At 53.2% G+C, this 14,772-nt stretch overlaps 4 protein-coding genes across 4 annotated transcripts; 1 reads left to right on the top strand and 3 right to left on the bottom strand.

Moving 5' to 3' along the window:
• Positions 1–1,445: 1,445 nt before the first annotated feature.
• On the bottom strand, positions 1,446–2,143 carry ALTATR162_LOCUS5103 (uncharacterized protein; the record flags this gene model as incomplete). Its single annotated transcript, XM_043312720.1, has 2 exons — positions 1,446–1,782; positions 1,845–2,143. The coding sequence occupies 2 exons, from the start codon at positions 2,141–2,143 to the stop codon at positions 1,446–1,448; spliced, it is 636 nt and encodes a 211-aa protein (XP_043168655.1).
• A 796-nt stretch (positions 2,144–2,939) lies between these two features.
• On the bottom strand, positions 2,940–4,572 carry ALTATR162_LOCUS5104 (uncharacterized protein; the record flags this gene model as incomplete). The annotated part of the gene is made up of 3 exons (XM_043312721.1): positions 2,940–3,962; positions 4,387–4,479; positions 4,537–4,572. The coding sequence occupies 3 exons, from the start codon at positions 4,570–4,572 to the stop codon at positions 2,940–2,942; spliced, it is 1,152 nt and encodes a 383-aa protein (XP_043168656.1).
• A 2,331-nt stretch (positions 4,573–6,903) lies between these two features.
• On the bottom strand, positions 6,904–7,298 carry ALTATR162_LOCUS5105 (uncharacterized protein; the record flags this gene model as incomplete). The annotated part of the gene is made up of 2 exons (XM_043312722.1): positions 6,904–7,160; positions 7,214–7,298. 2 exons carry the CDS (start codon positions 7,296–7,298, stop codon positions 6,904–6,906), a joined length of 342 nt encoding a protein of 113 aa, XP_043168657.1.
• Positions 7,299–9,052: 1,754 nt separating this feature from the next.
• Positions 9,053–12,951, top strand: ALTATR162_LOCUS5106 (uncharacterized protein; the record flags this gene model as incomplete). The annotated part of the gene is made up of 3 exons (XM_043312723.1): positions 9,053–10,601; positions 10,656–11,488; positions 11,539–12,951. 3 exons carry the CDS (start codon positions 9,053–9,055, stop codon positions 12,949–12,951), a joined length of 3,795 nt encoding a protein of 1,264 aa, XP_043168658.1.
• Positions 12,952–14,772: the final 1,821 nt, after the last annotated feature.

Below are 14,772 nucleotides of genomic sequence, written 5' to 3' on the forward strand. Positions count from 1 at the left end.
ACCCCAACGCCAACATGATTTTCGATCTTCAAAATCTCGCCTTCCCAAACATCTACAGCGGGTCAGACCCAACATACAACGCTACTGTGTGGTCCGAGTACGACAATAACAGGAGCGGGCCCCTCACTCAAGCTCACGGTAGCAGCTTGGCCTTTTTGAGTTTACAGACTGTGTCCGATAAATGGAACGACATTGTGCAGAGTGTCAAGTCACAGAACGTCCGCAACTATCTTCCTTCTGTATATGACGATTCGTCTCTCCTGCGCGGTTTCACTAAGCAACGCGATATCATTGCCGGTCTGCACGCTAGCACTGACGCAGCCGTGGGCGAGTTCCCCATGGTCCCCTTCGGTCTTGCAATCAGCTCTCTACAACGTCCACTCTCCCGCGGCACCGTCACAATCGATGCAAGAAACAAGTATGGCAACCCCATTGTGCAGTTCAACTCGCTCCAGAACCCCGTCGACCGCCAGATCATGGTCGAAATGGTGCGCTGGACGCGCAAGCACTGGGCGAATCCCGAGCTCAAGAAGTTCTCTCCCGTCGAACTCACACCAGGAATACAGGCACAAACCGACGACGAGATCATCAATGACCTTGTTCAGCAAAAGGCCCTTCAGGCTTCTTTCGCTCACATGTCTGGTAGCTGCGCGATGATGCCCGAGTCTTACGGTGGCTGCGTTAGTAGCGACCTCGCTGTGTACGGGGTCAAGGGCCTTAGCATCGTGGATGCGAGTATCATTCCTTTGATTCCCGCGACGCACTTGCAAGCCACCATGTATGCTGTTGCGGAAAAGGCTGCCGATCTGATCAAAGCGCGAAATGCTTTCAATGTCCTCAACCCATTCGGATTCTCTGCAGTCCGCGTACCTTCGTTTGGGGGATTCGGAAGCTTGTTTGGGTTCGGAAGGAGTAGGTGATTTTAGATCATAGTGTAGAATACGATAATATACTTTCCTTGATGACAAAAACGTTTTGTGTTGTGACATGTGTAAACTGCAACGATCCCTCGAATAACTTTCTCTCATCTAGATCACTCCCAAGCGTTCCTAGTTCTGTATCTAGTTGCCAAAAACTGTACAACTAGACGTGTTATTTCAACCCCCTCCGAGGGAATATGTGCAGCAACGATTCCTGAATGCCGTGCCAAGATTTCTGACAAGGAGCTTCCAGACTACCATATGCAGGGTCGGCTCCATGTAGTGTTTTACCTGCAATTAGGCTAAAGACGGGAAGGATAATCAGGCACGAGGCGGTAAACCACGAATCCTAGACCGAATCACAGTAAGATAACATAAAACGACTTGATGAGACAAGTTTAGAAAGAAAGCTTAATCCGTTTGTATACTACATACTGTCGGCGCTCTAAAACAATGACTCCGGCATCAAGCCTTCACCCGTCCTGCCTCCCCGCCATATCCCGATTCATTTAGCCATCTCGCTACCTAGCTCGAAAAGGTCGCAACAAGTCTGGGTACAGCGTAAGCCTTCCAAATCTCGAACTGGTCGCTCTTAGCTTTGCTTAGATCGAACACTGCTTGCCCCTGCGCAGTGTGCTTGGATACGCTAGATGCTGGGTTCGTCTTCTGGGCTGGCGCAGTCGGATTCAGCGCAAAGCCAAGACTCGGTGCCGTATCTGTAAACTTGAACGTCGTGCCATCCGTCTGGATGCACTTTGAGCAAAGGAATGTGTACGTCCAGTGCGTGCTGTTGACATATGTGCCATTCGCTATCGGCGTCTGCGTAAAGGATGCGGTTGCGACGGCTGGAGAGCCATATTGACTGCTGGTGTTTAGCAAAAAGAAAAGCTCAGTAGATCAAGTCGCTGAACAATGCAGACGTACGCAGTTTTTCTGAAGCTGCTTACTACAGCTTGGGCATTTGGCCAGGCGACGATCAAAAGCTTATTGAGCATGCCGCCCCCAAGGGATACACCGCTCCATCCTAAGCCTTTGCCACCAATCGTTGCGATGAAGTCACTGTTTCCCGTGGCGTTGGCTGGAAGTGCAAGACCAAAGAACATGCCGCTACTGTGCTGAAGGGTGTTGAACGTAATGCCCGACTTTACGTCAGTATACGGGGCTGCCGTTTGTGAAGCCGCAAGCGTTGCGAGAGCGCCGAAAACGAAAGCAGAACACTTCATCTTCACTGGATCGAAACAAAAGACGTCAAGGTGGTTTCTGAGACGTTAGCACTGGTCAAAATCTTTCCTGCTCATGCCTTAATAAGTCCCACACAGCTACACCCGGTCTTTTGCGCGAAAAGACCTCGGTATATGATTCATCTGCGCTTTAAATGGAGAGTAGCTCTCCAGATATTCGACGCACATGAATTCGCTGTATCTTCATCTTTCAAAGCGCGTCAACAGAGTGGTGGCTCGTTCCGATGAATCCGACGTGATTGTGAATAGATGATGATTGAAAATGTCTAGTAGCGGATTGGTGGAGAGACAGCGAGTCCCCAAGACTGCGTAATGAAGAAGATGCAGACACCAATGAGGAGTGCGGAGTATGTGAGCTAATTGAGTGCTGAATGCCTATGCTGCACTTCACCTAGCTTTCGTGATTACCGGACGATCTGGACATCTGATGTACGGTTTGTAGATCTACCGCTCCGTACCTGATCTTGCCTCAGATTCCATTGCCAACCCATACTCCTTTAGAAAAGAGACCTCCACCATCCACCGTCCCTATTCAGGTCAGGAGACAAACTATCACAAAACTATGCACATCAAGACACCATTTGAGTACACAAAATAACAGGATAAAAGTTCATTGCTCAAGCTATTACCGCGAGGAAGTATTGCTATAAATCCGAACCATTTCTTGCCCATCATCGCCAGAAGTCTACCACTGGTAGTATCGACGGCAGCATCATCATCAAACAAATAGTCTAAGCGCGCAAAGGGGTATGAAGAAAGAGGCAAAGAAAGACCACGTCTATGGCTTGTGGATGTCAATGACCATCTCGGTCTCGACAGTCTCGGCCTTCTTCGCAAACCTAGCGACATCGGCGCCCTCGACCTTGCCGTACATGGTCTCGGCGATTATGCCGGTGATCTGGTATGGGTCGCCGTTGGAGGCCGGGCGGCGGTCCTCGAAGTAGCCCTTGCCCTCTGCTGCGACGGCACGGGGGATACGGACTGAGGAACCACGGTTGGCGACGCCCCAGGTGAACTTGTCGTACGACGCAGTCTCGTGCTTGCCGGTCATACGGAGCTGGTTGTCTGAACCGTAGACGGCCATGTGCTCGGCTTGGCGGGTAGACAGCTTCTCCATGGCATCCTCGATGGCCTTCATGCCGTTCTCACCACGCGTCTCGTTGGTCGAGACGTTGGTGTGCAGACCGGCGCCGTTCCAGTCACCGGGAATGGGCTTGGGCGCAAAGGTAACCTTGGCACCAAACTCCTCGGCGACGCGGTGGAGCAGGAAACGCGACATCCAGAGCTGGTCACCGAGCGAGATGTCGTCGCAGGGACCGACTTGGTATTCCCACTGGGCGGGCATGACCTCGGCGTTGGTGCCGGAGATGGCAATCTCGGCGTACATGCAGGCCTTGTAGTGGGCCTCGACAATGTCACGGCAGAAGACCTTGCCGGTACCAACACCGCAGTAGTAAGGACCTTGCGGGGCAGGGAAGCCGTTCTTAGGCCAGCCGTATGGCCAGCCGAACTCGTCGAGAAGTGTGTACTCCTGCTCCAGACCGAACCAGAAGCCGTGCTCCTTGTGCTTCTCGAAGATTATGGCGGCGTCGTGACGGAAGTTGTAGGCGTTGGGCGAGCCGTCTGACATGTACGTCTCGCACATGACGAGGACGTTGTCACCCAGACGGAAGGGGTCGGGGTAGTATGCGACGGGGCGGAGGTAGACATCGGAGTTGTCGCCGGGCGCCTGACCCGTCGATGAACCGTCAAAGTTCCATTCTGGGAGATCGTCGAGGCTCTCGACCTTCTTCTTGAGAGTCTGCGGGTTGATGTCAGTAAGTCATGCCATGCATCGCAGCCAAGCTGTGCCTCGGGTAAAACGGGATGGGTAACGACGTCACAGGCCCATGCAGGTCCCTTCCGCCCACCCGCCCAGTTGTGGCTGTGGCTGGTGGTGGTGGGGTTGCGCGATAAAGATAAGGAACGCCAAAACTTCCGGCAGAAGGAGCGATTGGCGCTACGTGCGTCACACACGCAGCACCACCACGCTCGCGACACCAGTAGCCCTGTGGCCTCTCCAGATTGTGTATCGCACAGGCGCATCGCAGCCAGTTGTTTCTCGAGGCTAGAAAAACCTCAAGTCGCAGACTAGGACTGATTTGCGGCCGTAGCGTGAGTGTAAGTGCCGCAGTGGATGCCGCAAGGGATCGGGTCGAGGGATCGGAAAGCTGCAAGATGCTCACCTTTGATTTGGAGCGGACGCCGTTGGAACCATCTATCCAGACGTACTCGGCCATGACTGCGCCCTTTTGGGGCAGGTCAAGGTACTTCTTGAGCTGAAATGGCGTATTAGCATGTGTTTAGACGTGACACGCGAGCAGGTTCAAACTTACGTTGGCAGCATTGGAGACAATTGTTGAGTTCGCCATGACTGCGTGTGTATGTGTGGTGGTTTGTTTGGTGAGGAGAGGAAGAAACAACTACTGTGGATTGTCGACAGTGGACAAGGTAATGTAGAGATTATAAAGGTCGAAGGAGGGGTTTCGAGGTGAAGTGGGGAGTTTGAATGGACAAGCAGATAAGGATAGCGGGCCTGGGGGTTCAGTTATAAGGTAAATGTTCGCTGGATTGACCTGACTGTCTCGGCCTGTGGCGGGGCTAGCCGTGCTCAGATAATAATTAGGCTGGCCGTAGCCAAGAGGCGTCGCCGAACTGTTTCCGTGGGATGAAGAAGCAATCAACCTTCTCTAAACGCGCGACTTTACGCCGCATCCCAGCATGCTCCATGTCCCACTCTGCAATCTCCAACGTTTTGCCGCTAAACCGCGCCATGTTACCGCTTGTCTAGACACGTCGTCTGCCCAATCTTGCGTGGCCCATTGCCAAAAGGCTTTGCAAATGGCCCACGCTGTCCTCTGTTGCGCATCGTGATGTTGGCTGACGGGGTCAAAGCACAGACGCACAGCCTCAAGCATGTTCCGAGTTTGAGCGATTTGACGCTGGGTAGCGTCGCTGTAAGTGTAGCTAAATTTACCCAATTACCCAATTCCTACCAAATTGGTCATGCCGCTCGGCGCTGGCTCGTACACCGCTCCACTGCTACTATTCTGTGCTATTGCCCTTCGTATGCATTGTGTACTTCATGCCCAACCCGAGCTGCGTAATCCCTGGGACCCTGAGCGCAACAAGTCTCGCGACACCTGCATAGCTGTAGCGCATACAAATTGGCTGTAGTGCATACATGCGTGGTTCTGGGCAGGGCGCCGCTGCCCGGGGTTGACGTCGGGGGCGATAAGCCCGGCTCGGGCCAATCGCAGCAGTTCCAGTTAGTCCTCGCTCGTCATGGCAGCATCACTCAACACGTTCGCGCACCGTTTCTTGTAGTCAAGTTAACTGCATCCGAGGCTTGGAGATGCCTCTTCCGACCCGGTATGCCCGACGTGTTCTCTGGGATCAGTGGACGTGCGTTGTTCCAGAAGGACGCTGGAAAAAGTCTCTGTCTACGACTTGTGTGGTACGTACTACGGCTAACAGAGAATCCCATGTTGACCCCACAGGTTTCCTTGCCCGTCGGCAATACTGCGCGCGCGGTACATTCAAGTTGCACGAATTGCCGTTGACCAAATGATAATCCCTCTCCCCAACCCCACGATTGTGATTAATCCAACACGTTCGAGACAACCCGACAGAGGTAAAAAAGCCGCACTGCGACGTCGGCTCAACATTATCGTGCGTCGACGTTGGGCTTAGCGGGGTTGCGGGCGAGCCGTCGATCCGCTAGTACTGCACGCCCCCTACCGCCAAAGATAAGGAGAAAGTCGAGTTTCCATGTTACGTTAGCCTATCGAGTAACGCCGGCGGCCATGGAGCCCTTTGTGTCATGTTTGCCGGACAACACAGTTTCTTCACGATTGCTATAGTTTAAAAGTACAAAAGTGCAAAGTCTGTGCAAGACAACATCACAGCGTAGTTTGGACCTAACGTTGCATGTGAAGATCAGGTACCGTGCATGTGGCGGTGTCATCCCCGCTTTAGGCAAGGCTGGAGGCCCGCTCGTATGCTGGAGCGTGGTCGAGAATGCTTGTACTTCCCCAGATAATAGCTCGCTGCTGATCCAGGAGCCTCATCTGCATGGTTCACACCAGGCCAGCCAGCCCGTCCATCAGTCAGTCGAGTATCGGCGCTGGACAGTGCTGACACGTGCGGCCTACACCGACCGGAAACCCAACACCATCGAGAATAACTAATCGTCCCCGACCACAGATCCAGTTGAGCTCTGAGAGGTCCAAGTCAGCCATCCGACTACGTGCGACATCATCCTGTTCTTTCGAATACGGTCATCGGTGGGCGGTGCCATGTGCTATACGACACTGGCCTGTGTGGGCTGCGATACCCGGCATGCGCACAGAAGCAAAGTGCCTGCACGTCCCTTCTGGTGCGGTCCGGGACGACTGATGACCTGCAGCGCAATATGTTTGTGGTGGGGTGGCAACAACGGGTGTACCTGCAGCAGAGACAGGCTACGCTGGACGAAGCGCTCGGAACGAAACGGGGGAAGATTTTGGCAACGGCCGACCTCCGGGAAGCTAAGGCCCCCGGAGTTGGCGCCAGTAGCATGGCCATGGAAAATCTGGGGTAGACGTTGGGGCTGGAGCGACGAGGGCGATGATGCTATGGCCGTTGCGCACTGAACTCGCGTTAGTCATCATCACTAACAGGTCATCACCACGTCAAGCGACTGCTCAATCTGCTTGGTCGTATCACCGCTTCAAGGACATTAAACCCGCCGAAGAGGTGGTTGTCGGTGATTCGTGGTCCACTGTGTCGACATCCGCTGGCCAATCAGAAGGAATGTCAACAATACAACGGTGAACTGCCAGTTGCGGAGCACCAAACATCTTAGAGACACATTGGACTGCGACTGAATGATTCAGCGGCATTGTGCCGTCGCCTCTGCACAATGAAGGGAAAAAATGTAGTGTTTGCGTGTTTGCACACTGCGGTAACATGACCATATCTGCAACAGGTCAGTGTCCATCCAACAACTCATGTCAGCAACTCTAACGATACTACACCTCACTCGCTCAGAGGTATGATAACCAGAGAGCGACACATGTGTCATATCGAACACGTCTACCACCGGCCCTGTTGCCATTGGGGTCGTGACCGTTTTGTAGGCGAGCCATGTTGCCGGTCTCAATTCGTCAACGGACATGCTGTGGCATGTTCATATGCTGAGAATTTCGGGTCGATCAACAGCAGTAGGCCTTGTTCCAACTGTAGGTATCGCCTGGCAAGTGGACTGACATGGCGGCCGTTCGCCAATATTGGGGCGATCCTACGGGAGAGGATGGAGAAGAGGTTGAAGCAAGAGATGGAAGAAGTGTAGTGTCCAGTGTACCAGATACGAAACGACGCTTGAATCTTTTTTTCTTTTCGATTGAATACAGGCACCTGTCGTGCAATACTGGCACAGAAGACTGCGGTTGGTTTTGTCGCCATCTCAACCGCCGTCATCTGGCTGAAACGCATAACATCGATGGTCGGGAAGCATATGCGACGCGAAGGAGGCCGGAGAGCAGGACGCAAACATCTTCAATGAAGAGAATTCAACTGTATGTGGTCATGTTGTGAAGTCGGGGAAAGATGAGGGGATGAAGCTTGGGCTACAGCATACAGCCAATGGGAGGCTGCGATGAGGTAACAGCAACCACGACGCTCTTGCCTCTGTGGAGATCGCAGCATGTTGGTTTGACTCCAATAACATGAGGGCTTAGCCTAGAGTAGGCTAACTACTAAGCACTGAGCTGAGCATCACTCAGCGCGCAGCAAAACTAAGATGTGACTGTGGCGCAGTGTATTTGTGTTGATGGAAAGTGTGTCAAGTAATGATGCAGCCACAGCCATCATAGCGGCAGTGGCGCAGACCAGATACCTAGGTACCAGCATATGTTTGCAACATGTCTACAACTGTCTCCAACGACCACTGCACTTTGATCATAGCTATGCTTCTAGACCAGCTTGACATGCAGAGAACTGTTCATCGTACTGACTCTTTCATAACAAAAAGCGGACAGCCCCTGAGATTAGCGATATGCGCCAAGTCGTCGAGAACCACCCAGCTGGGACGGATGGTTCGGAAATTAACACTATTGTATGGCTGTCGCAATGGTGTCTTGTGTGACGCACTCAGGCCGAAAACACCACGATGGCTTTTCTCCAAAGCACGAGAATGTGAGTCGGGAGCCAGGGTGGGCGTTGGTCAGGATAGCTGCAGGCGGCGGAGATTTTGTGCGGAACAACGTCTCGGTTTGATGGTGCGACGACTCCACACAAGCACCACCTACTATGCATGCAGACAGCAACTCTAGTAGACACGATGTAGCGGCAAGACATTCAGTTGCAAGTGCCGCTTTAGCTGAAAGTTTGTTTGCATCTCGAAGAAGTTGGAGGTGATGACTAGGCCAAGTGCTGTAGTCGTCGGGGAGCGAACGCGTCTCCACATGACGAGTGTAGCTAGTCCAGGGCAACATTGCAGGACTAGAATCCAAAGATCGCCGCTGGGGTGCCTCTCACAAGCCGTAACAACCCCGATTCTCGTCTGATACTCTTGGTGGCCCAATCTCTCCCTCTTCCCTGTGCTCTTGTCTGCTTCTCTTTCTGCGTGGTAGTATCGATGACATCCTTCTGCTTGTAGTATTGATGATATCGCAGTCACTCGTTAGCGTGCCGCTTTACTTTTTATTAGTTCCGCATCAGCTGCGGACAGGGTCAACAGTGCAAAAGCCATCCAGGGTGCCATATTACCCACGGCAACTCATCTACTTCTGGCATCGATATTTGTCGACGCACATGCTGTAGACGCTCTCCTGCGCCATGCATAGACACGCCCTGTCTGAGACGGCCGGTATGGCGTCGTCGCGCTCCAGCAGGAGCCACAGCTTCAGCAGCGACAAGACTCCCTCTCTTGCGAGCTCCGTCACCTTCCAGATGCCCACGACAGTGCGGCCCGCACCTGCCTACATAGCTGCATCCGTGGCCTCGCAGACAGTCACCGACCATCACAACGCCCAGTTGCGCGACCACGACGCCGATACGGACGAGCTGCAAAATGCCATCTTTTCCGAACAGGCATTGGCCCTCCTCAATGCTTTCCTCGATCACCTGCTGTTCGCATTCCTCTCATCTGCGCGATCACCGTCTCTGGCTGCCATTCGACCTGCCGTGTCCGATGTGCTTAAGCCGCGACTGGCCCGCGATGCCATCGAGGCAGCGGATGAAGAACTCCAGGGGCTGTTGGCAGGGGAGGACGACGAGGAGCTCTCCACGGAGCATGCCAAGGCTGTAGACAGGTGGGACGTGGAGAAGGTATGGAAGCGCACCCGCCTGCGCATCATGGTCTACACGCGCCTGGGCGAGCTCGAGGACGAAGACGAGGAGCGTTATGTCCAGCAGGAGCGCGGCCTCAGCATGGACGAAGACGAAGACGAAGAGGCTGGTCTCGTCGCGTGGGCGTCTGCCATCTTCCTCACCTCGGTCATTGAGTACGTTGCTGAGCAGTCGCTGCTTGTCGCGGGCTCGGCCGCCTTTGCGCGCATGGCCGCGAGGATGAAGAAGCTGGCGCAACAAACCGACGACACCGAACAACAGCCCATTGAGCGTCTAATCATTGAAGAGCCCGACGTGGAGAAGATTGCCCTCAACTCGGCCCTGGGTAGGCTCTGGAGAACGTGGAGGAAACGCGTGCGATCCCCCATATCGCCCACCTCACCCGGCCGAGGCGTCTATGCCGCCTCAAGCTACTCGAGCCTACACCACCGCAAAGCCAGTCGCGAGACCATCAACACCCTGCACAGCGAGCATGAGACTCTACCCGAGCACCCCCCTACCGAGACCGAGATTGCCGCCAATATACCCCTCCCGATAGGCGACAACGACGTCAACGAGATCGAGGTCCCCGGGCTAGCGCAGACATATGAAGACGAGGTCGAGCGCTCGGGCACGCAGACACCTGTGCAGCGACCTCAGCGACCATCCAGTGTCATTGTGCTGTCTCCTGCAGAATATTCCAATAAGAGCACCAGGGCCCGTCCCATGTCAATGCCTCTGCGTCCGGCGCCACTCTTCACTGCGCCCACGCACTTCACCGATGGAGAGTCTACGCACTCTACTGAACAAGGAGCCTCCTCACAGGAAACAGGCGAGACGACATCACAGGAAATAGAGGAAGCCACATCACAAGACAATGCTTCCCAGCAACACGACTCGGAGGGAGAGTCGCCTGAGCCAGATGCCTCGATGGTGGCCTTTGCAGCGGCTACTGGTATGGGCTTCCGGAGGAGCGCCGTTGGACCCTCACAGACCAAGGAGAGCCAAGCTGAGGAGGCCACCAACGAGCCACAGGTAATGCGGTCCAAGAGGATGTCAATCGAACGACCCGGCCCTCCTGGACTGGTGCGTACCTTTTCAACCCGCAGCTCGAGCCTCAAATCACCCGTACAAACACCCTTAGCAACACCCAAAGCCCCTATCAGCTCTGAAGGACGATCCTACCTCGACGACGATGTATCCGACGAGGAGCCAGAACAGCACCGAGTTATTGGCATTGCGCGAACTTCAGACAATGTTATACGGTCAGCGTCTTCTTCTCCGGGAGATTCGCCTCATGAAAGAAGCAGGAGGCCAGGTAGTGGAGGATACGTAGAAGTGCCGCCTCGAAACTTCACACCGACGCCGCTTACGTATCGTAATACTCCTTCGCCTGACGGAAGACCTACAGTACCAGAGCGTTCTGTGGCACGTAAAGAAGCCAACAGAAGGTCCTTCACTGGCGGGGACTTTGTCGATGGTCCCACCAGCGCACCCAGGAGACAAGACGCGCCTCGTTCAATGTCGCGTGGATCGTCACAACTGCCAGCGCTGCAGGAAGTTGAGAGCAACACTACACAGCATCGAGGGAAGACTCCTTCTGTTCACACGAGCCGTAGCGTGCGTACCTTGGACAGCCCCAGGCGTAGCCCTACCTCTGCGACTGATACCCCGGAGCGACGACCGAAGCGCATGTCCGTGGACGATCCAACGCGTCCGGTCGACAAGTCTTCTTCGGATAACTCTTCGCTGAAGCGTGGTGCATCGACCTCTTCTTCTCTTCGCAGACAGGGTGCTTATCCCGTCACATCAAGCGGAAGAGATTCGGGTGCCAGCCACCGTTCGCATGGTCTGAGTGCCAGTGGTCTGAGTGGTCGTATGTCTGAGGAAGATCGTGCTCGCGAGTTCGACTCTCTGGTCAAGGGGCAGGATACGGTAAAGTTCACGTTGACTCCTCAAAGCGTGCGAGATGCTGATGTAAGTCGCCTTTGTCTTGTTGTTTCTACATATACTAAACAGTTCGATAGGAGTCACCCGTTTTGAACAACGCGGAACCACGCAGGCCGTCCGCATCGTCTGTAACTGTGTATCCCCGCGCCAACGCCGAAGACAAATCCTTCGGGACTGCAAACCTGCCCAACACCACAGCACCTAGAGCAAAGGGGCCTACCACCGCCCAGCACAAGCCCTCACCTAGTCGCAAGGTGGTCACCAGACCACTAGCAAGGGATCCTAAGATCGAGTCTGAGTCTATACGTGACTTTGCTGACTTTATTCGGTCGACTGGTCCTTCCCCCGGACAAGAGAAGCCTGTGCAACCCTTTGTCAACATCAGCGGAAATGGCCAAAAGTCGGGCAACCAGTCGACTTCTTCTCTCGGACGCAAGATGTCTATTTCGAGGCAGTCTGGTAGCGCCAACGGGTCAGCTACGCGCGCGCGCCCGAACATGGAGCCCCGCAGCCCAGCAGGTTTGAGCACCGGTAACGGCGACCTGATCGATTTCATCCGTCAAGGTCCACCAGACGCGAATCACGGTCAGCCTAGGATACCGCGAAACGTCGCGCCCTTCCGCACAACCGTTGATTCAGATCAGTTCGAGACGATGCTAGGTGGACATGGCAACGTCGAGTCAGCGTATGGCTCTGCAGCCTCGACGCTCGAATCAAAGGATAGCACCCAAACAATCAATTCACGGACTGGGCTCATTCCAAGTCCCAGCGTCGTCCAACCAGCTTACTCCAACGCGCCTCAACAACTCACGGGTAGCTTGGCCGGCGGTTCAGATACAAATGCAGAGCCGCACATAACACGGACGCGACGACGTGTCAAGGACCCCTATGCCATTGACCTGTCTGACGAAGAGGATGATGATGAGGACGAAGACGAAGACGAAGACGGAGACCAACTCACTGCGCTTCCTACGCCTACTGGTACTCACCAACAACTACATCAACACCAACAACAACAAAACGTACTGCCAAGTCGTCAACCAGCAAACCCACAACGACAAGAGAGTCTAATGGATTTCCTAAACGACATGGATCCCCCCAGTGGAGGCGGTGCTGCCAACAGTAAACCCCAACCGTTTTTGCTTAGCGAGGAAACGATTGCTGCTGCGAGGGCAAGGGCGAATGCGAATAAAACTGCGAGCAGTAATCCGAGTCTGTCATCTGGTGCGACACCTGCGTTCGGCTCCATCTCCTCGTCTCATACTGCTGCTAAACCGAGACTACAAGCCAGAGCCCCTGCTGTCGCCGGTGATATTAGAGGTGGTGGAGGTTCGAGGACTGCTACGAGCGATTTGGCGGATTTCTTGAAGAACTCAGGTCCACCAGAGGAGCTGATGAGGCCGAAGAAGGAGGAGGTGGTGCCGGAGAAGAAGAAGAGGTTTTGGAGTAGGAACAAGGACAGGGGGAAGACATATGGGGATTTGCCTTGATGGAGGGGATTTGAGAGAAAGGGAGAGTGGGGGAGGGAGATAAAGAGGGGATGATGGTTATTTTTGCTACCTTCTTGGATACCCGGGTTTTGGATTTGGATTTACTTACTTGGATTTGAGTTGGAGTTGTGTTCGTAGAGATGTGCGGAGAGTCAAGCTTCGGTCAGGTTCTTCTGGATGATTTTACATAAGTTGACCCGCCTATAATTACTTGTAATGAATTATGTGTTTTGATCATGAAAAAAATACATCTTCTCTAAGAGGGCGCGCATGTTGGGAACAGAATTCACATCGCTCACTACCTCTATCATCTTCTTCCAGGTAGGTGAGGGAGGTGGAGGTCTCTTCTTTAAGTAAGTGAGGGTTGACAGTGGAACATGAACGTAAAAGAGTGCGTACGTGATGGTCTTGAAGTCAAAATGATCCTCACATCAAGGTATATGAAGCCCTTGTAAGGAGACAACATACATCTATAGTACACGTTGTTCCAGATATACATCTTAATCTCTCGGTCTTCTCTCTTTCAACGATGCTAGTTATGTTGATGAATACTCGGCAAGAACAAAAGGCTGTAAGGATAGTTCTTGCAGCCCGTTGATGCCCAGAGAGAGGAAGAGAGGAATGGAAAAAGTGAACGAGACAGAAATCATACCCGTTTTTCAACTCCAAAACGGACCGAGATTTTCTGCGTGGTTCGACGTGTGTTGCTGGGCTGAACCCGAAGCTGATGGTGCTGAAGCAGAGGAATTCGACATGCTTGACGCTCGTCAGCTATACGATCTTGTTTTGTTTACTCGCCATACAATTCAGTGGCCGCGAAAATGAAGAAAACAAATACATACCTAACCTCCCTTAACCTCGCCTCTGTGCTTGCTCCGCCCGGAGTCTGCGTATATAGGTCTATCACATAACCTATGATAGGGATTCCCTTGCGTATGTACGGACTCGTTTTCAGTGCTTGGACACTAGTTCTGATAGTACTTTCGGCGTTTCCTGATGCCAATGTACAGCCTTTTTGGTCGACTTATCAGCCTGGAATGCATAACATCTACGTTCATATTCACATGCCTTGTATTCCTATATTCTACTTCCGTCTTGTAACGCACTACACATGCGCACCGGGGAAAAGAAGGGTGATGAAGGAAAAGCGATAGACATACCAGCATGTCCCATCACAACAATCATACCCAACGGCGTCGCCTGGTCAGCATAGTAAATACTGCTAATAGCCTGTTCCGCCACACGGCCACCATCAATTTTGAGGATAGTCGTGCTTGGGTTTGTTGTGTTGAAGTGGCGCGATGGGGAAAGGAGGGGGGAGGTGGTGGATTCGGTGCAGCAGACTGGTTAGTTGTGTTAGTTGTGTTAGTAGATAGTTATGAAGTTGGAAGCATGATGGAGTAAATGGAATGAACGTGAAAGTAGGTGTTCGACTGACCGATCAAAAGGGCGCCAGAGGTAGACATGACTGCAATGTGACTAGCTATCAAAGCGAAGAGCGATATGTACACTGCTATAGAACGTTGAGGCAGTGAGGAAGGAGACACTGCGATATGGGATATCGTGTTGATGGTCGTTGCTAGACTTAAGGCTGATATCTTGCCCTTGAAAGTTCCTCCATCTTCGTCTTATACCATATACGAAGCACACCAACAGTCTCAAGCTCTACTTCCAACCCCACCAAAGAGGACCCGTTGCAACTACACATCAACCCTCTCATACTACGCGAATATAATCAGCATGTAATCATAACATCCCAGCACTAACTCTCTTCCTTCTCTCTCTCATTACCAGTAGCTGACCAACCAACCCTGTCTTTCC

Source organism: Alternaria atra (genome assembly GCF_907166805.1).
Source record: "Alternaria atra isolate CS162 genome assembly, contig: 25, whole genome shotgun sequence".
NCBI lineage: Eukaryota > Fungi > Ascomycota > Dothideomycetes > Pleosporales > Pleosporaceae > Alternaria > Alternaria atra.